At 50.3% G+C, this 26,338-nt stretch overlaps 1 protein-coding gene across 5 annotated transcripts in view; it reads left to right on the top strand.

Annotated features, from left to right (window-relative positions):
* Ralgps1 (Ral GEF with PH domain and SH3 binding motif 1) overlaps positions 1-21,815 on the top strand; it is a 244,246-nt gene extending 222,431 nt beyond the window's left edge. For 3 of the 5 annotated variants that reach the window (XM_027423756.2, XM_027423759.2, XM_027423755.2), the window contains 9 exons: positions 138-264; positions 1,230-1,387; positions 3,427-3,478; positions 12,383-12,466; positions 13,601-13,706; positions 15,413-15,505; positions 15,676-15,781; positions 17,543-17,634; positions 21,080-21,815. In XM_027423756.2, coding sequence (XP_027279557.1) covers positions 138-264; positions 1,230-1,387; positions 3,427-3,478; positions 12,383-12,466; positions 13,601-13,706; positions 15,413-15,505; positions 15,676-15,781; positions 17,543-17,634; positions 21,080-21,109 — 848 coding nt within the window. In that variant the 3' untranslated portion in view covers positions 21,110-21,815. The remainder of the gene's footprint in view (positions 1-137; positions 265-1,229; positions 1,388-3,426; positions 3,479-12,382; positions 12,467-13,600; positions 13,707-15,412; positions 15,506-15,675; positions 15,782-17,542; positions 17,635-21,079) is intronic. The other 2 variants (XM_027423761.2, XM_027423760.2) reach the window with 2 other exon arrangements.
* Positions 21,816-26,338: the final 4,523 nt, after the last annotated feature.

Below are 26,338 nucleotides of genomic sequence, written 5' to 3'. Positions count from 1 at the left end.
CTTTGTGTGAACCTTGTCTACCCATGACATTTGGGGAAAGGTCCATAGCCCAAACCTAGAGCCTGGCTCCCCTGAATCTCTACCCTACTTTCACCCCCACAGCTCCTGCCATCACTCTCCTTTTGTTCTTTTCTTAGGCCCCTCTGCTGGCTCCAGCTCAGCCAGGTTCCGCCGGAGGCCCACCTGTCCTGATGCATCTGTGGCTGGCAGCCTTCCCACGCCACCAGTCCCCAGACATAGGAAGAGCCACAGCCTGGGCAACAAGTGGGTGACTGAGCAACCCTCTTCTGGGCTGAAGGAGTGCTGGGTCCTTCCCCATCCCCATTTGGGAATTCTTGTTCCCAGCAGACACACTCTCCTAAGGCTGGTGTGAGCTTGGGAATGCAGAGGAGCAACTGGCAGCATAGTCCCTGTGCCACCACCAGGGATCCAGGCTCAGTAGCTAGTAAAGAAATGTGCACAAACTCGGTTGACAGCTCATTTAGGGAGAGCTGAGTCCAGCAGACAACAGTGATTATCCTCAGAGCACAGAGCACCTGCTGGCTCACTGGCCCTGCAGGGTCTACAGCTGGAGGACATGTAGACCCTCAGCATGGTTGGAGACAGCCAGGCCTGTATCCCCTGGGCATTGGTCACGGGCTTCCAAACAGGGGGATACCCTTCCATCATTGCCTTTCCTGACTCCCTCCCCCCTTCCCTTCCTTCCACCTGCATCCCGGCACTAAGACACAAGTGTCATGCTTCTGGGTTGACTTTAGTGGACCTCTGAGGCAGAGACAGGAAGACAAAGTTGCTTTGGGTCCCTGGTGCCGCCTCTTCTCTAGACATTGCCACACACCTGTAGACACCATCTCACTGAACCATGTGAACCTCTGAGCAGGTGCTGCCATTAGCATTGTGGCTCCAGGAAGGGTCACAAGCTCTGACAGTCCTCAGGATGGCCTGCCTGCCCTTCACTTTGACCTCATCTCACAAGCCTCACCGTCATCCTGGGAGACAGGCAGGGCAAACAGCATTAGTCTCCATTGACAGATGAAGAAGTTGAGGCTCAGAAAAAGGATGTGACTTGCCCAGGGTCACACCATGAGAAAGGGCAGAGCCTGGGCCACCAGCAGACTCAGGGCAGAGGCGTTTCCAACAGCTAGTCCTGGCGGCAGCCCCCAGGGCCATATGCCACTCTGCTCCCAGGATAAGGAGCTTTGCCTTCTCTCTTCCTCTCCGTTTTCCAGTATGATGTGTCAGTTGAGTGTAGTTGAAAGTAAGAGTGCAACATTCCCATCGGAGAAGGCCAGGCACCTGCTGGACGACAGCGTCCTAGAGTCCCGCAGCCCCCGCAGGGGCCTCACCCTCACCTCCTCCACCGCCATCACCAACGGACTCTCCCTAGGTAAGCGTCTGTGGCCTCTACACACAGGCAGGGGCAGCAGGCCCAGTGTGTGCTCCATGTCTGTCTCTGTGTCACTGTGCTGTGCCCAGTGGCCCCTCACCCTTGAAGAATGGCTTCCCTACAGAAATCTTTGGCTTCAGGGAGGAATTCCAGGGTGGCCTTCTCCTTCTGGTAGTCCCCAAATGGACAGTCAGGTTGAAGAAGGAAGCTGGACTTAAGTCTACCTCAACCCCGAGGCCAGCTGCTGCCTTGGTGGCATTGACATCCCAAGGGGAGCCTAAAGCCCTGCTTGGAGCAGTAGGTGGTGGGCCACTGCTTCAGACAGTTTGCGTGCTTGTCTTTACCCAGAGGAACCAGAAGGGAGGATAAGGATGCGAGTCTCAGGGATGGTAGTACACTACTGGAGAGTGGCAGGAAGGAGCTTGTGTCCATGGAGTTCCAGAAACAGGGTTGTTGATATCAGCAGGGAGATGTCAACATTAGGACTGGGGCTAGCATGGAACTGCATTCAGAGATCTGTTCCCTTACAGAGCTCAGGACAAGTGACACTACCCTGTGATTGCTGTCATCTGCCCAGTACTCCATTGGTAGATAGCCTTTGCCTTTCAGTGTGCCGGTGTGTTTATCTGCCTCCAATAGCAGAGAGTTCCCCCAGGGCTGATGGTGGGCTGACATTTGCCTGGCTACATTTGCTCTGGTGAAGACAATGGGGCAGAGGCTTGGAGAGGCAAGCAACAGGACCAGGTGGGTTGTCTCATGCCACAAATCCCTGTGAAGTTAGGCTAGTTTTGAGAGTCAGGAATAATTTCAGTCAAGGGCAGCTGCCTCCTAGAAGTTTGTGACAAGTTCCATATCTGGCTTCTGTCTTCAGAGGAGGTCATCCAGTTTGGACACAGTGTAGGAAGTGTATCTTAGGCTCATAGGTGTGGCTTCAAAGAAGTAGTCCAGGCTCCTGAGCTCAGGAAAGATAATTAGACTTCTTCCCTGAGCCTTTGCTGTACTATTGGGCACTGATCTCTCTAGCTGAGTCCCACTCATGAACCTCATCTCAGAGAATATGATGGGGTCTGGGTTCTTATAGGGCCCATGAGTGCATGGCTGTGCCCCGAGCAGCTGTTTGACATCTAGGAAACTCTGAGCTGTGCCTGAGTCTGGGCTGCTACCCCTGAGAGTGACTATGTTATCCAGCATCTGGGGGAATCACAAGCTTGTTTGGCTCTGGCTCAAGCCGGGGGACTCAAGACATTTTTTCTGCTTAAGCTGAAAGCTCTGAGAAAGTGGCAATGTCTGTGTGTGTCCTGATGGAGGCAGTGTTGGGCTGCTCCCCACCCGTACAGCAGGGAATGGGGGCCCTGCTCCAGCCAGGGCTCCGCCCTTGCCTTTTCCACTGCTCAGTCTTAGATCTCTTTCTGGAAGAGCCCTGAACTTTAGAGCCTGCAAAGTCCAAGACAATACAGATCTACGTGCCTAGAGGGCAGCGGGTGCTCGTTTAACTCCAGGGCACAGGCCTAGGGATCCAGGATGCCCCACCCATGCCTGGCAGACTGTGGTCAGCTCCAGAGTGTGGGTCTGGAGGAGACCAGGAAGGTGAAGAAGTATCACAACAGGCCTTGGCAGTGTCTCTGAGGGCCAGGAGACAGCAGTGGCCCTCCCCTGGGGTCTCTTGTGCAGGCAGATGCATCTAGACCAGTCCTGACCCTGAGGCCAGAAGTGCTCAACCAACCTGTGCCCTTAGCAGGTGAGCCCCTGGGGCAGCAGACAGGCAGTAGTGCAGATAGACCTGAGGACCCTGGTCCCCCAAGCCAGAGGGTAGACAGAGGGAAGGGAGTGGAGGGCACTCCTGAGCATGGTTGGACTAAATGTTCTTCGAACCCTCCTAGAGAAGAGAAAGGCATAACCACAGAAACTCAAGCCCTTTTGTGACCCACAGGGTCAGAATGCTGTGAGCTTGGGGACACCAGGGCTGTGACCGGGAGCCCAGGAGAACAGGCCCCTCTCTTGGAGGCTGCCATGCTCACTGATCTGTGTTCCTTTTCCAGGCAGTAGTGAGAGCTCAGAGTTTAGTGAAGAGATGTCTGCAGGGCTGGAAAGGTGAGTGTGGCCTCAGCAAGGCCTCCCTCCCTCGGGAAACTCATGGCCCAGGGAGCTGGAGTCAGGGGTCCCTGTCCTACCTACATTTTACATACGCACAATTGCACTGTCACACCCGTGTGCGCACACACTAAACACAAAACTCACACAGGTGGACACATTCATAATTCACTCCTATACTCATGCATATGTGGGTTATGTGCAGGCTTAGATAGTCCTCCCCTCAGGCCCCCTCCCTTGTTTTTAATCAGCTGGCACTCAGCACTTGGTCCAAGCCAGCTACAGGAGACCTGGGAGCCTGCAGTGTGAGTTCTGGGCCTGGACAAGCCTAAGACTTACTGCTTGAAGTCTTGAGATGGGCACATGGCTCCATCTGGTGATATCTGAGAGTATTGCACCAGTGCAGCCCCAGGCCTTGGACAGTTTTAAAAACTACTGTCATGAATCATTGTGATTCCTGTCAGCCCATCTGCCCCAGGTATCCACCCTCCCATTAAGAATTCACCCACAGCATGTACTCCATGCCCTAATGCTTCCTGGGCCACCATCAGGGTCAAGAAGACATGTCACTGCAGGTGGTGAAAGGCATCTTGGTGACTTGAGGTCTGAGGAGGACTCACAGGGAAACCCAGTGATGACGAACGTCCCCGAGATGCAGGTTTCCATTGTCTTTCAGGATAAGTCCTCGCCCCATGCCTAGGAGCCTGTGTGCATCTGAGTACTCTCACAAGTACACGTGTGCACAAAGTTACATAGTCTTATGTGTGCATGTGCACAGAGTTGTATAGTCTATTTATAGACATGACCATGGTTACAGTCTTCCATGTACATATGCACAGTTACAGACTCTCACACATACACACTCACACATTTATGTGTGTGTACACATACTTGTACTCAGAGGAACCAGAAGGAACCATACACATGTTTGCATACTCAGTTACTTATGCACAATTACACAGTCATACTTGTGTGCGCATACACTAAGCGCAAATCTCACACATGCACACAGGTGGACGCATTCATAATTCACTCCTATACACATGCATATGTGGGTGTACACATTCATACGCATGCAGTATACATTATACCACACACACACACACACACACACACACACACACACACACACACACGCACCTGTGTATGTACACACGCCTCTGAAGCTAAAGCTGTAGTCTCTGTAACTGAAAAGTGTCCAGAAGAAATCATCCTAACTGGACACTTTCTACAGGGCAGAGAGGCTCAGTGGTGGCCCAGGCTGAGCATTCCCTGTGTGCCAGGCTCTGTCTGGACACTGCCCAGCTGTAGATTTCCTGCAGCCTTGGTGCTCCTCCGTAGCAGTGAAAGGAGAACCCCACAGGCCCCAAGGGACAGACTCCAGAACTCCTGGTCCCCATGGGGGTTCCTGGGGATACCCCACAAAAGAAGGCCATAGGCAAGCAGCTCCTCCTCTAGCCACCACCCAGTGGCATCCTTAGGCTCGGGGCTAAGATCTATAGTAGCACATCTGGCCCTGTGTGTCCTCCTTTGTTTGTCCTTTCACTCATTCATTCTCTCCTTCACTCATCAGTCACTCAGGACCTGCTTAGTTAGCACTGCTGCCTGCATGCTGGCCACCAAGGTACTGCTGTGGCTGCAGTGGTGCCAGGAGGAAAGAGGATGGCAATGGGACATTCCGTGAACACTGCAGGCAGCATATTTAGTGAGATCTAGATCACTGTCCACCTGGGTGTCTGTAGCAGATGTTCTCAAGTGGTCTCGCCTCTGAGCACTGGCCTTCTGTCTCCTCTGTGCATATGCCCAGCCCGGCTTCCAGTAGCCCTTGAACAGCCATGCCTCTAGCAGCCCTGGAACTGCTCCTCACAGAGGGGATCATGGTTCAGTGTTCTTGGCTGAGGAGAACAGGAGACCACTTGCTTTAGAAGATGCCAGTGGCGGGGGGAGGCGGGAGTGCTATGATGTCCTCTCTCATCAGGACCCAAACCCAGGCAGACCTGAGGAACCAGAAGCTAGCTGACCCTAGCCTCAGCCAGTGGCCTAGGTATTAGTTTGCTTCCACCCATATCAGCTCTTTTACCTGTTTTTAAGAGTCTGCTCCCCAAAAGGTGTGCCAGCAGTCTGCGCTTTCCTATAGACTGGACACAACGGAAGAGCACCATTCTGTCTTTTCACAGTTCAGCCACCATCTTGTCACTTCGTGAATCTCCTTCATCCTAACTTTCAGGCAGCCCAATGCTCAGCCCCATGGGGTCCTCTGTGCACTGCAGACCACATGTTCCTGCCCTTAAGGGGGAATGGATTCTAGGTGTTCCTGTGACTGGTCCCAGAGGCCAGCATGTGCCAGAAAGAGCCTCCCTTCCAGGTCCTCACAGATGATTGTAAGATGTATTGCCTGCTAGAGCAAAGGTGGAAGGTGCAGAGGGGTCTGGAATAAAGGGAGGAGGAGAGGCATGGCTAGTGTGGGGGCAGCAGTGCTCTGTCCACAGCGCTTGAGTTCAGGGACCACAATCAAACCAGCTAGTCCCTTGTCCCATAGCCTCCCCCGCTTCCCCGCCCCTGCTCCCAGCACTGGTTGTGAATCTGCCCAGGCCAGAAGGATAACGGAGCCACACACCAACATAAAGGGCAGAGACTGAAGAGCTGCATGTGAGTGTGCACACACACATGGCTCTGGTGGCCTGATGGCACAACGGAGTGAACTTTAATGTCCCAGTAAGCAGTAGGGCAGTAGTTTTCATTGCCAACACTGGGATCCAGAGATAGTCCTTCAAATGTGCCCAGTGTGTCCCTGAGGTGGGCATTTTCAGGAGTACCCAGAGAGCCATGAACTGCTGAAGAGGCACCAACCCCTGTTCTTCTTTTTTTTTTTTTAAGATTTATTTATTTATCATTTATGTAGTGCAGGCCAGAAGAGGGCACCAGATCCCATTACAGATGGTTGTGAGCCACCATGTGGGTGCTGGGAATTGAACTCAGGACCTCTAGAAGAACAGTCAGTGCTCTTAACTCCTGAGCCATCTCTCCAGCCTCTCCCCCCCCCCCAACCCCTGTTCTTGCTGGACACTAGAATGAGAATTCAGGAGCCAAGGGAACTTGCTTCTGTGTTGTTCCCCTTTCCACCCCACATATATGTCAGCCGTTGGCAAGGCCAAAGGTCTCATGGCTAGAGATGGCAGCCATGCCAAAGAGGTGTTCATTGATCATTTCTTAGCCTTCAGGTAAGGCCTCTTCCTCATCCTCAAGGCCCAGGGTGAAAATGAGTGGAGTGAGGGTGTAGCCACTCTTCTGTGATGTTATCAGCAGCTCTGACCTGCAGGGGCAAAGGCTGAAGGAAAGCCTCAGTGTACATGCCACTCCCACGAGGAGGAGGAGAGGGGGCCCAGCAAGCCTATGTCAGCAGTGCTAAATGGATTGGAGAGTAGGGCTGGAGGCTGATACTAGGCCAGGTTTCAGACAGCCTCAGGCTCTGGCAACTTTTATACTTAGTTTAGTCAAGTTTGGGCCCTAAGATGAAACCAGAAATTCAGCTAAGGGTCAAAGGTTTTTTGTTATTGTTCTTGTTTTGTTTGTTTGCTTATTTAAGATTTTATTTATTCATTTATTATGTATGCAGTATTCTGTGTGCCTACTCACCAGAAGAGGGCACCAGATCCCATTATAGATGGTTGTGAACCACCAAGTGTTAGGAATTGAACTCAGGACCTCTGGAAGAGCAGCCAGTGCTCTTAACCTCTGAGCCATCTCTCCAGCCTCCAAAGTCTTTTTTAAAAGGAGGTTTTTAAAGAGGAATGAAATTGGTTATAGAGGTAAATAGAGACAAAAATATGAAAACACGCAGTGTACTTGTTCTTGCCTTGGTTATATCTGCATTGCAGGATTTTTGAGGGGTGCCAACCTCATATTCTCCAAACTTCACAGTATATCAGTCTGTCTTTTCTAATCAAAACTATTTAACATTCTTAAAGAAGATGTCATCAGAAATGATCACTGTTTCTAAATAAACGAAATATGCAAGTGTGTCAGAGTTCATCACAACTTCTCCCCGACCCTCTTCCCAGTTGGACATTGCCATGTGGAGGAACTGGCCCCTCATATTAGGGATGGGCAGTAATGGGAGGATTCAGACAAGGAGAGGGGCCCTCAAGGGATTGATCCCCTTAAGTGGGAGTGGGTAGAAGAGAGGACGGGGCAGTGCAGCTCTGTCTCAACAGTAGAGGGTTGTCTTCCACCCTGGGGGCGGGGCAGGAGACTCATCAGGGTTCTTGGAGCCTTGAGGAAGTCACACCCTATACACAGTGGAGTAACTGGCATCAGCTGCAGGTTCAGGCTGAGGGAGTTTGCTGAAGAGGACCCCATGAACCATTGTGAGGGTCCTGAGATGTGAGGATGAATAGTGAGTTCTAAGTCATGACCTGGGGTGGGAAAGGTGACACACGAGTGCTCAGGGTTTCTGGGTATTTTGTGTAAGAGAGGTGAGCTCCATAATATATCCTGTTATGTTGAGACCAGGAAATGTAATGTCAGGGCCACTTATACTCTCAGTCCCCTTGGCACCCCCAGTTTAGACAATCTCAGTCTTAGTACATGTGTAGAGCTGCTGCAGGAGGAAGTGGTGTAGATAGTGCTTCTGCCCAGCAAGGAAGCTACACAGGCAAGGGCTAGAATGAGGAGACACGGCAAGTGGCCATTCATGGAGCCTTTATGGACTTGAATGAAGGTGGTTTCCAACAACTGCTGACTTCTCGGTGGCACTGATCTGGGGAGGGTCCTCGGAAGGTAGTTGGCCTGTGGGTTATCGCTGAGTGCCAGGGGAAGTAGTTGGTGCAGTCTCTGCCTTGGATAATGTTTCCTGATGGTCTTGGCTAGTGGACTCACAGCCAGCAAGTGGAGGCATGGTGGTAACAGAATGCCACCCCCAGAACAGTTTATAGACATGCATGTCTTTAGAGTCAGGGGACTCCAGGAGATATCCCAGGTGTGCCAAGATCTCCCAAGCCCTGAATTTTGCTGTATTTGTAGAGAATTAGGCCCAGCTCTGGATCAAGGGTTTGCCTTAGCTGCAGCCCATTTGTGTGAGTGACAGAACTCAGGGACCCAGGATCCCAGGCTTTCATCCCTCACTAGGGCTCCCGAAATTCTAGCTTCCCTGGGTTTGCCCATGTGCCTGGATTAGGCTTCTCTGCCCAGCCTTGCAGGATGTCAGCCCAGTTGTCTGATTTTCCAAGCTGATTATATGGTTCTCTGAAGACACTGTATCTTGCTCTGAGTGAGGCTCCTGGCAGACTCCTCTGAAAAAGAATGGGCAAAGATGCCTGGATCTGGAGCTTGACACTGTCCTTGGCTGTGGCAGTCTAGGATGGGTCCTGTCAGTCAGCAGTTGCTTCATGGGGAGCCCACGGCTTCTCGTGTCTGGCTCCTTCAGAGCCAAGGTCTTGAAATGGCAAAGCCTACTCTGCCCTTCCTGCTGCATCTCTGTGGTGTTTTTTGTTCCCAGTGCAGACCAAATTTCTGAACCCTCAGCCCCCAGAGGGTATTGTATGCTAGGCTCAAGTGGGTGGCTTTACCCAGCCACTGAACCAGATCTCCAGCCTGATCTAAGTCCCAATTGCCAGGAGAGAAATCTGGTTTTGGTTTGCATTCAGCTGCTTGACTGAGTGAAATATGCAGTGTTTTACCACTACGGTTCCCAGGAACTCACTTAGGGACTCCAGTACACTACCCAAAGAAGGGCATGTGCACCAGGAGAGCAGAGGTCCTTCACATGAGCTAGCAAGAAGGGCTGTTCCAGGACTCATCAGGAGTCAGGCTGCCATTTCCTGCCCACAGATGAGAGTGACCCCACCAGTAAGTGACCCTATGGGACTAGCAGTTGCTCTAGAGCTGGCCAGAGTAAGTACTGCTGGTGTATAGCACCTTGTGGGTCTGTCCACGAATCGCTTCCAGTGGAATTCTGTGGATTTGAGACAGAAGAATGGTGTGGGGGGTGACTTCTTCTAGAACCAAGATTCTTAGGGCCTGGATATAGTTGTCATCTAAGATGTCTCTTATTCCTCCACACCCCTAGGTGGGCAGCTGCCTTATAAATTTCAACTTTGAGGTACCCACAAGCCGATGCAAACCTAGGAACCCATGCCTTGCTCAGCCCAAGTGCTCATTATGCTGGTACAGGTTGTGTCCACCTGGCTTCCTTTTCTAGTGTTGTGGCCGTGGGCAAGTGACTCCCCATCTGCAAGTCTCAGAGTTCTCATCCATGAGGCAGGCTAGGAACAGTGCCTACCTAGTAGCACCGTATGGTTAAACACGACAGTGAATGAATACTGCTGAGCACATTGCCTGGCACCTGCCATCCCATCTCCACCCCCACCATCCTCTCCACCACCTCCTCACTAAGCCAGAGCAGCAGTCCATCATCTCACCTGATTACCACCATTATTGTCATTGTCATTGTCTTATGAACCCTGGGGGATAAGCTATGCTATCCGGTTGCTTGCCTACCTCTTCCCTAGCACAAACTTCCCATGAGCCTCTGGCCTGGTATAGCTCAGTTGCACCCTCAGGAAGGGAGTCAGCTCTGAGGATGTGTGCTCAGCTACATGTTCCTAGAATGATCCTGGGAAAGATGCCATGGCTCTGGGCTGGGGCCCCAGAAGAGAGCCTATGATTTCTGGGGCTCATTGGATGTTACTGTCCACTTGTTCTGCATTTTGTGGCAGTGGGGAGGGGACAGGCTGTCTGGCTCCTGTGGTGGATGATCCTGGCTGCTCCAAGGTTCCTCCCACAGCTCACAAGGAGAGAAGGGGGGTGGGAAAAAAGCCACCGCCATGCTGCCCTTCCACACTTGGGGTTGCCACATGGTTCCAAGGACAGGCTGAGGTGTCCACCCTGTGGGACAATGAGGCCCTTCACGCCATGGTGGAAGCAGACCTTCTCTGTGAACATTTGTGTCTCCATCTCAGCAGCAGGCCAGCATCTCCTCAGGCCATGAGAGCGGTGCCCCCTCTATATGGTTGGGTGGATGTGCTCTTGAAAGCAGCTGAGAAGACAGGGACTCTGAAGTGCTGGGCAGCCCCCGTGCAGAGCACAGGGGAACTGAGAAGTGCCCCGCCTGATCTGAGAAGAGTCTCGGACCTAAGACTTTCTTGGCCGTTTAGCCTCATGGACACGGACACAGCCATGGGAGCTGTGACCCTCAAAGTGGCAACGCTTATGAGGGTAGAATGCTAGCAAGGCACACGCAAATTTAGCGTGGTCCCAGTGCTCAGAGCAGGCCCCATCACATCAGCCCCCCCCCTCACCTCTCAGTTATAAAAGGTCACATCTCCTGGCACAGTTTGGGGTTTCACCTGTACAGAGGAACAGACGGATTCAAATCTTTGTCTATGAGGCTTATACCTGGGATGAGTATATCCTCATTGCTGAACCTCAGTCCCTCCTTTTGGGAAGGATAATATAGTGGTGCTTAGACAAACTCAGTGAGAGTGAGCACGGTGGCCTGATGTGTAGGAGCACTGACTGCCTGAGTCCCGTCCATACCCAATCCCTCACACTGGACTCCTCTGGAAAGGGCCCACCAGACCGGACTTCTCGGAAGAAACTTTGGACAGTCTTCCCTTCCTACCACCCTAGAGCTACATGGAGACCACCTTCAAGAGGATGGCGGACGGAAGGCTGCAACTCCAAATGAGAGACCTGACCAGCAGACAAAGGGACGTATCCTAAGCAACAGGGAGAGCTACAGAGGACAGCACTTCAGAACCTTTGTGGTCAGACCCGGCTCCTAAGAAATTCCTGTCAGTGGTCAGGGAGGACCTAGGAGAGTAGATGTTCAGCAATGGTTGGAACCTGCTTTGCTTGTTGCGCTTGGTGGTTTGGGCTTGGACCATGTGTCAGGAATGGGCAGTGGTGATATCTATCCCTGTTAGCAATTACAGCAGATGCATGGGTCTCATGTAACAGGCACTTAAAGAGGAGGGGCTGATGGACAGGAGGATCCTGGAGCCTCCGACATGGATGACCAACCCTGAACTTAGGCCCCTTCAAGATGGCCATCAGAAGTTCTTACTGGAGGACAGACACCCAGATATGGTGTGATATTCATGGCTGCAACGAGGCTGTTCCTACGCCCCCCACACACTAACATCATTGGCAATAAGCAGCAGCCGCCTAAGGACAGTTGTAGACACCAGAGCACATTTGGACAAGAAGTCTAGACTTTATACAGTTATGTCATTGGCTAGCCATCAGGCCAAGAAGGTAGGTAGAGTCAGAGTATATGCCTCAGGGTCAGGAAAGGATAGAGCAAGGTAGTGCCTGCCCCCTCCCCCAAAATGGCACACACCCCTGGAAAAGTTCCCGATTCAGGAACTGGTGAGAAGCTAGGCCAATTCCACGGGGTGGCCCAAGAACCAGAGCTCTGGATGCCATCAAGTTCCAGAGGCAGTTTCAGGGACACTGGAGCCAGCTCAGAGATGAAGTGCAACAACGGGACCCCGAAGCATCCTGGTGAATAGGTATACTGCATGTACCTGGCCAGATGTGCAAGATTTCTCATCATTGTCTATGTCTCTGTACACTTTCGACATGGACCCTGTGGACAACATGGTGTTTCTGTTAAACAGCTCAGACTCAACACTGGGGAATCTGGAAGAAGAGTGACCAGTCAAAATGCTTATGAAATAGTCCCATGAGACCCAGGAGCTTTCCAAGATGGAGACTCTGTGGGACAAGGTTTCCCTGGCCAGGTGGTTCCAAATGCAGTGCTTGCAGTGGGAGCAAGGAACCCAAGGAGGAAGACGGGCGGGGCGGGGCGGGGCGGGGCGGGGCTGACCTACATTGTCTCTGCTCTTGCCTCCTTCATGATCAGCTGCTCTGTGACTAAAATTCACTCCTTTTCCTCTGAAGCAGGGGACGTCTCTATGCCACGCTGGGGCCCAACTGGCGGGTTCCAGTTCGGAATTCTCCCAGAACTCGGAGCTGTGTCTACAGGTATATATTTGTTAATTTTCTCACTTGACAGATAGCTTTGGGTTGTTTCCTGGGGGAAAAGCTCTGTGCCAAATATATCATAACACTGTCTGGTGCTCCAATTGCTCCAGAGAGGTATGGGAGGCCCTCTGGGAGAGAGGAGGGGACCATCAGAGGAAGCGATACTGGAAGAATGACAGGAATTAGCTAAATGACTGGAGAAGGGTTTCACAGAAAGACTGTGAGGTGGTAGGAGGAGGCTCCATGAGGGTAGGAACCACTGTGTTGTAAGAAACCCAAGGAGAGGGGCTTCAGATGAGGCTGGGGAGGTGGGCAGGGCAGCATCCAGTAGGAGCAAGGACATTGCCTGCTCCTTAGAAGCAGCAGGACCCAGGGAGATGTTTGGTGGAGAATAAGCACTGTGTGGACAGATAGGATATGGGAGGAGGCAGGAATGGAAGCAGGGAACAGAGGCAGTTATTGGGCTGTCATTCAGAGGAAAATGTAGTGACTTTGGCAGAGAGGTGGGATGGACAACCAGACATGGTTAGGACCTGGAACCAGAACATGCTCAGGACTGACGAGACTAGGTTGTAGAACATATAGCTTGGTGACCGGCTTGGTTGAGCCAGGTGCCTGTGGACATCCATTAAGCAGCAGCACAAAAATCTGTAGCATAGGACAGGACTGGGGCATTGTCATCTGTGACAGTGCCTGACCTGAAGGGAGAGGGGTGAGGGAAGAGCCGGGAGGAAAGGGGGACAGATGGTAGTGTGGGGCTTCTGTCCCCTATCTCCATTATACCCATCTACTTTTGCAGTCTCCTGCTAGCATGAGGGAGGGGTTTCCAGAGCTGGGCTGCAGGGGCTCAGGCTTCTTGGACATAAACCACAGGCATGAACATGGGGAGCAATCAGAAAGAAGCAGAGGGGAGGGTATGGCAGGAGACAGATAGAAGCTGGGGTGCGGAAACTTGGTAAGAATTTTCCGTAGGAGTTCACCTTGTTCTTGGGTGGCTTTGGCCCAGCCCAGAGAGTTCTCCGACTCTGGAGACATCATAGACTTGCCAGTGAGGCACCTCAGAGTCATAGTGGGTGGGAGGGTACCAGGTATCAGCTGCCCTGGGGCCATATCTAACTGACAGTCTCCCTTCAGCCCCACGAGCCCTTGCAACTGTACTGTGGGCAGCTCAGCCACTGTGCCCACTATGGAGGGGCCTCTAAGACGGAAAACCCTGCTCAAGGAAGGCCGGAAGCCTGCAGTAAGTCATCCATACACCCACTGGAAGCAGTTTGGACTCAGGGTCTAGAGATGTGCCAACCAGGCTCCTAGCCCTGGCTGTAACACTGAAGAGAAAAAGACCTCAGTTTCTCTGTGACTTAGAATGAAACTACATCTCCTGGAGGTCATCTGTGGTGGAGTGCCTGCCCATGGGTCCACGGTGGTCTAGAGGGCAGGAGAAACCTGGGCACTCAGAAGGAAGAGGGTTGCACAGCTCCAGGAAGCAGCATGGCTCACAGTACCTTGGCTGCTCTGTGGCATTCCCATGTAGACTCTCTCACTCCCTGGCAGCATGCTAGCACCAATGGGAAAACACAGGGACAGGCATCAGGAGCTTCATGTCAGACTCATATGCCACAGCCACATGATACCACATGACAGAGCTTCAGCTCCTTGTGTGGCAATCTCCTCAAACTGCCTCTTCTCACTGCATCTGCTCTGTCCTCCTGTACTGCCATAGAGTTGTCTGGAGATGCCATCCACCGTGAAGATTCCAGGGCCCTGTCACCTGCCCTCTGCAGGGGCTCTAGAGTCCCTGTCTCTAGTTGGCAGTTGGATGATGGATAAGGTAGAGAGCTTCCACCCCAGCTCTGGCTACACTCAAAACTTCCTATGGCATGGGGCCCTGGGTCAGTCCGGAGGTATGGACTTACTCCCTCTCCATACCATGCCCACACATAACAGAGTGGTCATAGGACAAACCACAAGAGTAGGTTATACACTTATACCATTTGAATCCCAGGGATAAAACTTAGATTGTTAGATTAGGGTCAAGCACCTTTGCCCACTAAGCCATCCTTTGAGCCAGGGACTAGCATTTTCAAGTGAAATGGAAGAGAATGGAATCCCACATTCCTCTCAAACAGTAAGGATAAATGTGCTGTGAGCTTTCATCACTTTTATCATGTGTGTCTGTTGCTGTGCATCCTGTGGTTATCGTCAAGGGCCAAAAGACAGCTTTGCCTTGGTTGTGACACAGCTGTTCCCACTAGGAAAAGGACTATATCATGATGCTGAATGACCTGCTCCTGGGAGGCACAGTCCTGTCCTCCCAGAATGGGATGCTTACACTGACATTGCACACCTGAAAGCTTCACGGAAGGTCCCAGCTTGACCCAGCCAGCAGCAAGAAAGGCCTCAAAGTCAGCTCTCAGTCGGTCCAGAGCAGCTAGCAGAAAGAAAGGCCTCAAAGTCAGCTCTCAAGTCTGTCCAGAGCAGCCAGCAGAAAGAAATGCCTCAAAAGTCAGCTCTCAGTCTGTCCAGAGCAGCCAGCAGAAAGAAAGGCCTCAAAAGTCAGCTCTCAGTCTGTCTGTCCAGAGCAGCCAGCAGCAAGAAAGGCCCCAAAGTCAGCTCTCAGTCTGTCCAGAGCAGCCCATTACAAGCATTCCATTTCTGGGCGGCAGCTTGGCATGTCTTTTTTCCTGGTATACTATTGGGCCCAGCTCTACTAACACATAGAATTTATTCACTGAGACTTCTTCCACAAGGTGTAGAAAGAAAGGAGTAAGAGAGGGACAAAAGATCTCCTGGACCTGGATAGAGGTGGCACTGCCAAGAGGTGACAGAAGGTCAGAGAAGATGGGGGAGGGCTCGGTTGGCATAAGTGGGGATAGCAGTGTCCATGGTGAGGCATCCTGAGGCCACTCCCTTTCCCAATATCATCACTTTGCCTCCCCACTTGTGCAGCTATCCTCGTGGACCAGGTACTGGGTCGTACTCTCAGGATCCACCCTCCTATACTATGGAGCCAAGTCCTTGCGGGGCACAGACAGAAAACATGTAAGTCCCCTGAAAAGACTGCCATGCTGGACTTCCTTTAGTGGGAGTGACCCCTATGACTGCAAGGGCTAGGGTGGGCAGGACACTTGTCTGGCCCATGTTAAGTCTCCCTTGCTGAGGGACAGGGTGAGGACCCCCAGGCCTCCCAGCTGTCTGTTGCTCTTTTCCAGTATAAATCTACACCTGGCAAGAAGGTCTCCATCTTGGGCTGGATGGTGCAGCTGCCGGATGACCCTGAGCACCCAGATATCTTCCAGCTGAATAACCCTGACAAAGGTGGGCAGCAGGCTGAGCTGGCTCCTCTCTGACCAGATGTGCACCCCGATGCTCTGGGTTTGCTAGGTTTGCCTGGCTTGCAGTCTAGTCCTTGATGCTGTTTATATTCCGGTTGATGCTCCCATTGAGTGGTGAGAACAGCCTAGCCTTTGACTTAATGGGTCTATCCTTCCTTGATCTGTGACCCAAGGGTCTGGGTAAATAGCAACCAATGTTAGATGAAGAAGAGCCTTGGGGCCAGAAGAGTCTTGGGTCCTGAATTTCAGGGACCCCGTCCAGGTCCAAGGGCAACTCAGAAGAACCTGTGTGACTTCCAAAGGCTTTGACTTGATCTTCCCCCACTTCCCTCTCAGTCCCTGTTGGGTCCACTCTCCCTTGGCCCTGCTAAGAGGAGGGAAAGTTTCTGGTGCCATCTTGCCCAGGGACCTTGTCTTCAGTGACATACTCAGCCGTCTACAGCCAGCTTCTTGGGTAGCCCAAGTTACCAAACAAAAATCGAACAGCAGCAGCATATGAGTTTACTAGAATCAGGAACTCTCTTGTGTGTGCTCACACCAAAGGGATAGGAATATGTGAGTACAGAGTTCAAACACAGGCCAGTCATCCGGGGATCTGTTTAGATTTGGGGGTCTGTAGATCTCGCTAGAGACCAAGACTATGCATTTCTAGCAAGTTCCCTGGGAAGGGTGCTAGAGGTACAGGCCGGGAGACTGTAAGTGTCATGTTCTCATGATTGCAGCTGAGAAATACGGGCACCCAACTGCCTCAAGGAGCCCTACAGGTGGGGGCACGGTAGACTGCTTGGTCCTCTGCTCTAAATTGGGGTGACTGAGTATATGTCTGCTACACACACAGATGTCCTTACTCTGGTACCACTGGAGTTTCTTCCCCAGCCAGGGCCAGTGTTTTTGTTTTGTTTTGCTTTCATTAGGATGAAAGAAATCTATGCCCACACAAGCTCCACTGTGAGCCCTTGTGGCCACGGGGTTCACAGGCCACCCCTGCTTGAGCCTAGGGCAGTGGTTGTCAACCTTCCTGATGCTGTAGCCCTGTAAGAGAGTATTATTTTGTTGTTACTTCATAACTAATGTTGCTACTGTTTAGAATCGTAACATAGATGTCTGATATAGAGGACATCTGATATGGAGCTCCCCAAAGGGGTTGTGACCCACAGGCCTGGAGGAAGGCAGTATCTCTGAGCAGAGGGGCAATGTCCACTGATAGAATTGAAGAGGTCTATCAACTAGACATGAAAAGTTACATCGTGGTCTTCAGTAACAAATAATGGTGTCTTCCTTCCATTATGAATATGAGCATCAGGTGACAAGAATTTCAGAAATACTATGGGTTTTGTCCCCCGGAGAAATGATAGGCATTTTCATAGCATGCATAGGTTTCAGACTTCTCAAAACCTCATTGGTGTTCATTTCGAAATCCCAGCATGCTATTAGGCCTGCTACCAGCAGGTCTGTGGATACAGGGACACACAGACTCACATCCCGTCACACTGTGTGTAGGTAGTTTAGTACCAAGTCTCAGTGCTGGTGATTTTCTTTGTATTTTTATTTCACACATTTGAAAACATTGGTTCAAGAAGTTCTCAGAACCTGTTTAGGGGCCTAGTCAAAAAGATAGCTGACCTGTCAGTGCTAGCTCACCCTGGGCTGTGGCAGCTGTTCTTACCTATGCGGACTAATGCTCCCACAGCACACGAGGACCAGCCTGTGTGTCCTTCTTAACCAGGGATCATTTCCCCATCAGGCAATGTTTACAAGTTCCAGACGGGCTCCCGGTTTCACGCAATACTGTGGCACAAGCACTTGGATGATGCGTGTAAAAGCAACAGGCCTCAGGTAAGGTTCCTCAGATCCTGTTTATGACCAGGAACCCTTAGACAACAGGGTTCCTTATTCCCTCTGAGCCCATCAGTGCTGCCCCCAGACACCCACTTGGAGATTTCTCCCATGAGTCCAGGAAACCCTTGCACAGCTTTGAATGAAGCCTGGCTCTAAGCCAGAACTTTGACTCTTTTCCACTAAAGGAAATGCCACAGACATACCCAGTAGGAGACAGTGAGGTGGCAAGTATGACACCATCCAATGATCTAGCTCTCACATCTAAGTAGATTGCTCCCCAGAGCTGATTTTATTGGAATACCCCAACATGACTAATAGGTCTCTCTGCCCACCACCCTGGGGAGTGTACTACCAACAGCTAGAGTATTGAGGGCCAGTCATGTGCCAGGCAAGGCTGCTGGACCTGGATCCTGGTCCAGCCACTTCCTCTGCTGCCACCCCTCTCCTTGTCAGCCATTTCTCAGAAGGCCTCACACGCAGTCATTGGCAGAGTCTTCCCATGTCCCCATAACGTAGGTTCTCTTACTGTCTCCATTGGACACTGAGGAGCCTGAGGCTCAGAAGGACACTTGTGAGAGGTTCATAGCTAGTGAGTGGCAGAGATAAGAATCTACTCAGGGTCACCTGATTCCCATCTCTGACCCTGAAGCTCCTCACTGAGCTCTCCAGCTTCCCCCCTATTTCTGAGAGTCTGTCACTGTACAAGAGAGCCAGGAGTACATACAGCCCCTGCTGGTCAGGCCTGTGGTGGAAATGGCAGCTTCCACTCACAGCACAAGGTGGGGGGTAGGTTGGAGCTTCCTGCTCCCTGCATGCCATATAGGCAGCATTGATCCTTCTAAGAGGCCCAAAACAAGCTACACTAGAGTACTTTGACTCACCTGTGGGAATGTGGGATGTACTCACCCCAGTCCTTAAGACTTCCTCATGTTAAAACATGTTTATTGCAGCACTATCCGTACTTGAAAAGCACCAGGGTCCTCCAGCCTGCCAGAGGTCCCTGAGAAACACCAAATAGCCATCAGCAAGACAGTAGCAGGTTTAAGGAGAAAAGGCATTGGCATAGGCAAGGATGATCTCATTTGTTTTTAAATTTATGTGACTATTACTCAATGGATATGAGCATATTCATGCAAAATTTCTACAATTATATACAAGAAACTATAATGCTGTTGTTCTAGGGTGCTTCCATATATACACTTACCTGTGAGATAAGTGAATAGACAGAGTGTTTTTCAGTAGTGTTGGAGTTTGAACCCAGGGCCTCAAGCATGCTAGGTAATTGCTCTGCCACAGAGCTACACTCACAGCCCAGTTTATTTATATTCTACATATTAAGTCAGTGTCACTGCCATCTTAAGGCAACCAAGGGGAACAAGAGGCTGAAGTTTGAACAAGGTTGCTGCAGCAGCAAGCTTCAAGAGGGAAAGCTGGACCTTCCATTCCAGTCTCACCAGGCCCGCTCTCCCTTGTTATCCCTGAGCTAGCACAGCACACAGGTGCTCACCAGCCACACAGGAGGCCCCAGGACTGGTGTGCAGGAGGGCACCTCACAGCCTCAAGGTCAGTACCTGGCTGGGGAGAGTAGCAGCCGCAAGAAAGTACAGCAAACCCGTGTGGCTGACTGACATGTGGCCCGAAGGACTCAGAGGTCGGATTCCATGCGCTGGCAAATATGGCATGATGTGGCACAGTTCCGCCATGTATTTGTGTCCAATTTTCAGACCTAGGAAAAGAAGGATTTTCTTTTTATACCTGGTTTTTCCTTTTTATTTATACATCACAGTCATACTCTGTGATGTATAAAGTGTGCAGACAACTTCAGTACTCAATGGTAGAGGCTTACTTAAATCAGTCACCGTGAGCCAGGTGGTGGCGCACACCTTTGATCCCAGCACTTGGGAGGAAGAGGCAGCCAGATTTTTGTGATTGAGGCCAGCCTGGTCTACAAAGTGAGTTCCAGGACAACCAGAGATGTTACACAGAGAAACCCTGTCTCGAAAAGACAAAACAACAACAAAGAAACAGTCAGCATGCACTCGAGAGACAACTCAGAGGGCACGAGAAAAGAGTGTTGTAGAGGTGCAGCCCTCCACAGAGAATCTTCGAGGAAGACTGCGTTTCTATTTGCACATCTTAAAATTGTTTTTTTTTTCTGACACTGAATCTATTTAAGCTTATTTATAATGTATGTGTAAGATACAAACAACAGCAGTAGAGCTAGGTGTGGTAACACTCAAGAGGCTGAGGCAGGAAGAGCATAGGGCCAACCTGAGCAACAAACAGCCAAACAGGGCAACAGCAAAAAAAAAAAAAAAAAAAGCAGTAGAAAAACATCCATATACCCAGCCAAAACCTAGAACCCACACAGGTCCTGAAACCTTCCTCTCCCCCTGAAGTCCGTTTCTCTCTCCCTCCCCATAACGTTTTTCCTTTCTGTTACACCCCTGCTGCATTTCGTTCCCAGAGAGGAAATCCAGGGCTCACCAGCTAGGCAAGTGCTACACCACTGAGTTACACCCCAGCCCTCCTTTACAGTTGTAAAAACTCTCAATACTAGAGCCAGGCATGGATGCTCCCTCCTGCTGCTCGCTCCTCTGCACTAGTCTTGAGGCTGAGCGAGCCGAGCGAGCCTGGCGAGCCTGGCAAGCCTGGCGCATGTGGCTGCAGGTCACTGCTGTGCCACTTTCCTGTCAGTTCTGCCCATCACTCAGAACCAATCCCCATTTCTGGCTAAGAACTTTCTTGGAACTGTCTCATGGTACAGAGATGCATCTTTTTCTGACTTCTTATTTTGGCAAAACTGACACCAAGATGGTTTTTTGGTTTTTTGTTTTGTTTTTTTATGAAATCATGTCTAACCAAACCTAGAACACTCCAGCAGTGCCAAGGAAGTCTGGGAGTCTGGAGGCAGCTATGGGGACAGGGAAATACTCTGACAGTGAAACTGGTAGCCTCTGGGAGATGGTGTTAGGGTTCATGATCTCCCCATACTCTCTCCTCCTCCTGTGCCACTCCCTACCATTCCTTAATGACATCCCCCACTCCTAGGCTGTTTTCTCCAACATTCACCCCTACTTCATCAGGGTCCATCCTTTGCGCCCCAAGCCCTGTTAGTTGTCTTTGACCCAAAGGTTAGTGGTGGAGAATGTGGGTTCAGTCCCAGCCCTGGTTCTTACTGTATGTTTAGCCTGTCTAAGCCTCCGTTTCCTCATCTTCATTATGGGGACACTTTGAGCATCTGCCTAACAGGGTTCATGTGGGGACTCAATACACAGTGCATATGTCAGAATAATGCCTGGCACATGGCAGTTATTCTCAGTGGGAGCTACCATTGCCGTGTTTTTCCCTCCCCACACTTGCATGGCCCTAACCTCAGGAACTACCCCTGTCCCTATCTGGGGGTTGAAACGTTGACAAGCAGGTGAGCTTTCTCTTTTAGGTACCGGCAAACCTTATGTCATTTGAATAAGTATCTGCAGGACTTGGCGTGACCTCAAAGGCTTCTGGGAGCCTGGACTAGGTCTGGTGGAGGAGAGCAGCTCTGGGCATAAGCTGTTGGCCAAGGCACTGGAGCCCCATAGCTCGAGGAATGTGGCCTGCAGCCTCACAGTCCTGGATGGCTCCCCAGTGTGAGATCCACCTGTCAACACTCAGCAACTCTCATGACTCATCCTGCAGCACCACCCCACAGGGTGGTTGTCAGACCCCAAACTGCTCACCCTATGCCCCCTCTCTGGGCCATCGTCTGTCCACCAGCTGCTTCTGCATCAAGGGAGCATCTGACCCATGTTGGGTTCTCCTTGCTTTCTGCTGCACACAGAGTGGATGGAGTTAACCTTTGAGAGGGCTGGAGATAAGAGACAGGTTGCTGGACAGGCTTGTTACACCCCAAGTGCACGGGCTGCTCACCCGCAGGGCTGCCTCAGATTTTGTATAACCCCCAAAGTATCCTCTGTGTGCGTGCTGTACATGTGTGCGTGTGAGCGAGTGAGTGCGAGCTCCCTGAGAAACATACATTTTGGCACAGGACTTGTGACATTACACACTTGTTGACTTTGAGGCCCTGCTTGAAGCTTTAGTTACATACAGCCTTGTCCTCTAAGTCTGAAGGGAGTCCAGAAGCTCCATGTCAAGAGTCCCTTGAGTTCTTTTACTGTAAACAAACAATGCCTTAAGTCGTGTCTTGTTTTCTGTTCCTATGGGTGCTATTCATCTGGATGGCCTGTTCCCTGGGCCCCAGGACCTCCTGGGTCCTGTTGTCAGCCCTCCCAAGGCAGAAACAGTCTCAGGACCATGCACTGGGCACTGCTCCCTACCATGCGTGCTCCCTACCATGAGCTCTCCTGGTGGCCTTTGGCCTTCCTCGTCTCTCCCACTCCCACCATGCTGGCATGGGAAGTTGTGGCCTTTTCTCCCAGCAGCTTGTGATCAGTGGCCAGTCGTGTAGAAGCTGCACCACCCCATACTCTCCCACAGGGCAGACTTGTGCTCCTGTCTTCTCACCCCCTTGCCACCACTGCCAGGGCCAGCCACACTGATTCCTGATCACACACACAGGGAGCTGAGTGACATGGAGACCTTACGCCTCCTCAGTCTTGCCCCTAAATGTAGTCACCAGCACGTTCTCCAAGTCCAAGGGCCCAGTTGTTGATGGCCAGATGACAAGAGAGCCGAGCCCTAGGAAGTGAGATCTCCAGCCTCTGAATTCATGAGCAAGGACCTTTATCCATCACTTTTCGTCATACATAAGGTGACTTTAATTTTGCACATTTTTAATTCAAGCTCTTTATCATCACAGATGCCCTCTGTCCCCCTCCTCTTCCTCCTTGAATCTGGGTACTCTAACCCTGGGAAGCAAACCCTCAAACGATTTCCTGGAAAAGGCTGAATTTCTGGGTCCCTGTGGGTATCTGGGTCATACACAATAACTGATTATCAAACCATCCCAGAGAACTTCCAACAATAATCAAGAAGCTTCAGACAACATCATAACCATGAACTTACCACCAGAAAACCCACCATTGTATTAAAACTGAATGGGGATACTTCTCTAAAAATGTTAATGACTTGGTACAGCAAGTAGTTGTTACCATAGTGGTACCTTTTAGTCAAGCCTCACTGTATTCCAAAGCTAACCTTCATGTGAGCAGAGCCTGAACATTTTCATGCCAAGAGAAACTCCAGGTGGTAAAGTCGATGCCATCAAAACTTGACCACAGCTGCCTTGCACATCTCCCCGTACCGGGGGTCCAGGCATGTTCACCAGATTTTACCAACATCTCTTCCAGTTAGAATCTAGAAGAATGACAATGCCAAACACTGCAGACACCTCCGCCTAGAACCATGCCATGGTCACACTTCAACTCTGATCCTGCCTGTTAACTTCTAAAAAGTCAGAAGCTTGAATAAAACTGCAAGACCAGAACATCAGCTGCTAGTTTCCTTTAGGCTTCTCCACTCTTCGACTTGTTTTGGGTTCTCACACATGAAATATCAAACATCAGAAGCCTCAGAATTTCAGTCTCCACTCAGAAAACCATTCTGCCATTTACAGATCTGTCTAACCCAACACAAGTGTTTTCTTTTGGGCCTGATCTGAAAGAGCACAATCACATTATTTTCAAAGTGTCCAATCTCCCTAAGTGAAACAAGACTCCCTTCCCAGAAGCACCCTCACCATGGAGAAACTGCTTGGACTTTTACTAGTAAAAAACAAAACAAAACAAGAAACCTTGAAGGACTCTTGAGAGCCTTGAAGGTGGCAGAAGAGCTCTGGAGACAGAGTTAAAATATTTTGACCCTCAAGCAGGGCCTTAGGCCAAGCATATAGTCCAGTGCTGATATCCCCAGGGTTGGCTTGTTCCACAGGCTGCAGGGGAGGTGGCCAGGTCAAGTGACAGAGGCAGAAATCCCTCGGTGGACTCTGCCTGGAAGGAAGCAGTTCTGCATTTTTGCTAGACTGTCCATACTAGTAGACAAATACTGTGAAATTGTTGGAGGTGTTAAGTCATGCACTGTCATGCAAACAGATTGTGGTGCCCCCAAAGTGAAAACTGTAGAATGCTGTCTACAAACTAAGATGGACAGCTGGTAGTATTGTGAAGTCCCAAGAAGATCCCACTCCCTCACGATGGAAGTAACTTCTATCCCTCTCCAGGGTCAGCCAAGTGTATGCTGGCAAGCAAAATGCCTTGTGGAGACTGGATTTGGTGGAAAGCAGCAGAAACGTTGCCCTAAACATGCCAGTGGGAAAGTGTGGTCCCTCCTCTCCCCTCCCCTCCCCTCCCCTGACCAGATGTCATGGAGCACTTGCCAGATGGAGGTGCCGAGCAGGTGGACACAGTAGAATTGTTAGTGAAGGACCTACCTTGTCTTGCCAGCAGGATCTCTCTATTTCTCTTTCTTACCAAGATGGCCAGCGTTTCTTCCACCATTTTACTCTCACCTCCCAAGCCTATATATACCATTTTCAGGTAGAAATTGATCTGTAAATCTGGGAAGCTGATTATCAGCTAAAGCTGCTTTAGTCTGCAGTGGGTTCCAGAGCTCTGCACCGACATTGCAGATGCTTGCAACCACTATTGAATATTGCCAAAACCACAGCCTTCCTTTTGTGTGACCCTTAAATTGGCCCTATGTCATATCTATATGTTGGGTGGTTTCATGTTTTAAAAAAGAAAACCACTGCACAAAGACCCTTTGAAATTGTATTTTTTGCATAAACATTCACTCATATCTCTAGTGAGTACTTCCTATACACCAGGCTATACCCAGAATGAAAGTGGCTAGAAACAAGACAATACAATTTTGGCCTTACCAGTCGATGAACAAATAATCCCCACCTCACATACCAACTTTGGCAAGACCCTGCTCTCCCCTACCACTGAACACAAATCCTGTGTTTTGGTTCTTCCAGAAAGACTTTCAGAAGGCCCAAACAGACTACATGGGATTTCTGTGAGAGTCAGTTGCGTTGAGGGCTAGCTGGAGTACCACTGCCCCACACTGGAGGCTGGCTGGCTCTGAGTAGCCAGATACAGAGCTGTGTTCAGGAATGGTTACAAGGGAGCACGCCAAAGGCAGAATGAGAGAGTAGGGTCACAGTATTCACAGGCTTCCCCTTTTAGCCTTTAACTTCAGTGTTAAGTTCAAATACAGTATGAGTGGAAGGGAGCTCCATGTCCTTGGGAGCTGAGAACTTGGACTTGGACTTTGATCTGTCTTGCAACCTGCTGCTACGCAAGTGTGTGTCCTGTGGACAGCCCCAAGTTCCCACTCACAGCAGCAAGGTGTTATATCATCTGCCTATTTTGGAGGGACTGTGACCATTCAGTAATTAAAATAATAGTAATTCATTTATTAATGAGGTATATAATCTTTAATAAATTTTGTGCCAAAATGCATGGTTTCCCACTTTGCATTCAAAATGTTGCATAGAGAGTAGTTTTCAGTTTCTTTATGTGTTCTTCCAAGTAAACTGAAAATGAGTTTCTACATCTTAGTTTGTTTCTTGTTAAATAATGCTGCATCCTCCCAAGCTGTCTTTTTTTCCCAGAAGACCCTGCATGCAGTTGTGTAAGGACTTTCTCTACTATTTGTAAATTGTCTCATCTGCAATAAGCACTGAACATCATCCCTCCTTGGGATTCTTTAGATTTTTGGTGAAGTATTTTGTTACCTCAGTCTTGTATCAAGTTGCTGTATTTTTCAGCTTGTTACACTGATAATTGTTTCACTAATTAAATACTTTAATGTACAGGCATCTTTGTTTACTTTGAAATTAAATGTGTTTTTCAATAAATATTGTTCCATTTATTAGAGTCATGTGCAGTCACTCTGGCAGGCAGTTGCTGTGCCACATGCAGACATGGAGGAGGTGTGGACTTCCCAGGACTTCTCAGCTGAGAGTAATTAGTGTGCAAATACATAGGAGGGAGAGGGGACAGGGACAATGATGTGGGTCTCTCAGAGAGGAGGGCAAAGGGTCTGGGGACACCCAAGAGGATGGGGCTTTGGGAGTTTCTGATCAGAGGTTGTAGGACATGGAGGCTCTGAGTAGGGGCAGGGGGTCAGGGAGAGCAAGGACAGGATGCACATGGTGAAAAACAGGCAACATGTGCTTCCTGAGGGAGGAGTGTGAGAGAGAAAGAGAGATCAACCATGAACTAGAGAATTAGACTGGGGATCCCAGTGGCCAGCTCTGCAGGCACACACACACACCCATGCCCTGTCCAGTCTCTGCTTGTGCAGCATCAAGGGAGACCAGAGCCTTAAGATCATACTGAAAGATGCACAACTTAACACAAACCTAGACTATCCCTGGAAGAGGAACTCTGAACAGAGCCATTTCCTCTAGCAGATTAGCCTATGGACAAGTCTGTGGGGGGTTTTATTTTTTTTAATGTGGGAGGGTCCAGCCCACTATGGTGGTGCTATCCCTGGGCAGGTGGGCCTGGGCTGGATAAGGAAAGATGAGCAAGCCAAAGGAAGCAAACCAGAAAGCTTCCATCCTCCTTAGTTTCTGATTGAGTCCCTGCCTTGAGTCCCTGCTCTGGCTTCCCAGATGATGGGCTATAACCTGTAATCCAAATAAACACTTTCTTCCCTAAGTTGCTTTTGGTCATTGTGTTTATCACAGCAACAGGAACTAAACTAGAAACATGACAAAAACCATCCGTAATTTTTCTCAATGAGTCCC

Source organism: Cricetulus griseus, chromosome 6 (assembly GCF_003668045.3).
Source record: "Cricetulus griseus strain 17A/GY chromosome 6, alternate assembly CriGri-PICRH-1.0, whole genome shotgun sequence".
Taxonomy (NCBI): Eukaryota; Metazoa; Chordata; class Mammalia; order Rodentia; family Cricetidae; genus Cricetulus; species Cricetulus griseus.
Note: the sequence above shows the minus strand (reverse complement) of the source record. Positions and strands in the feature narration are given on the sequence as shown.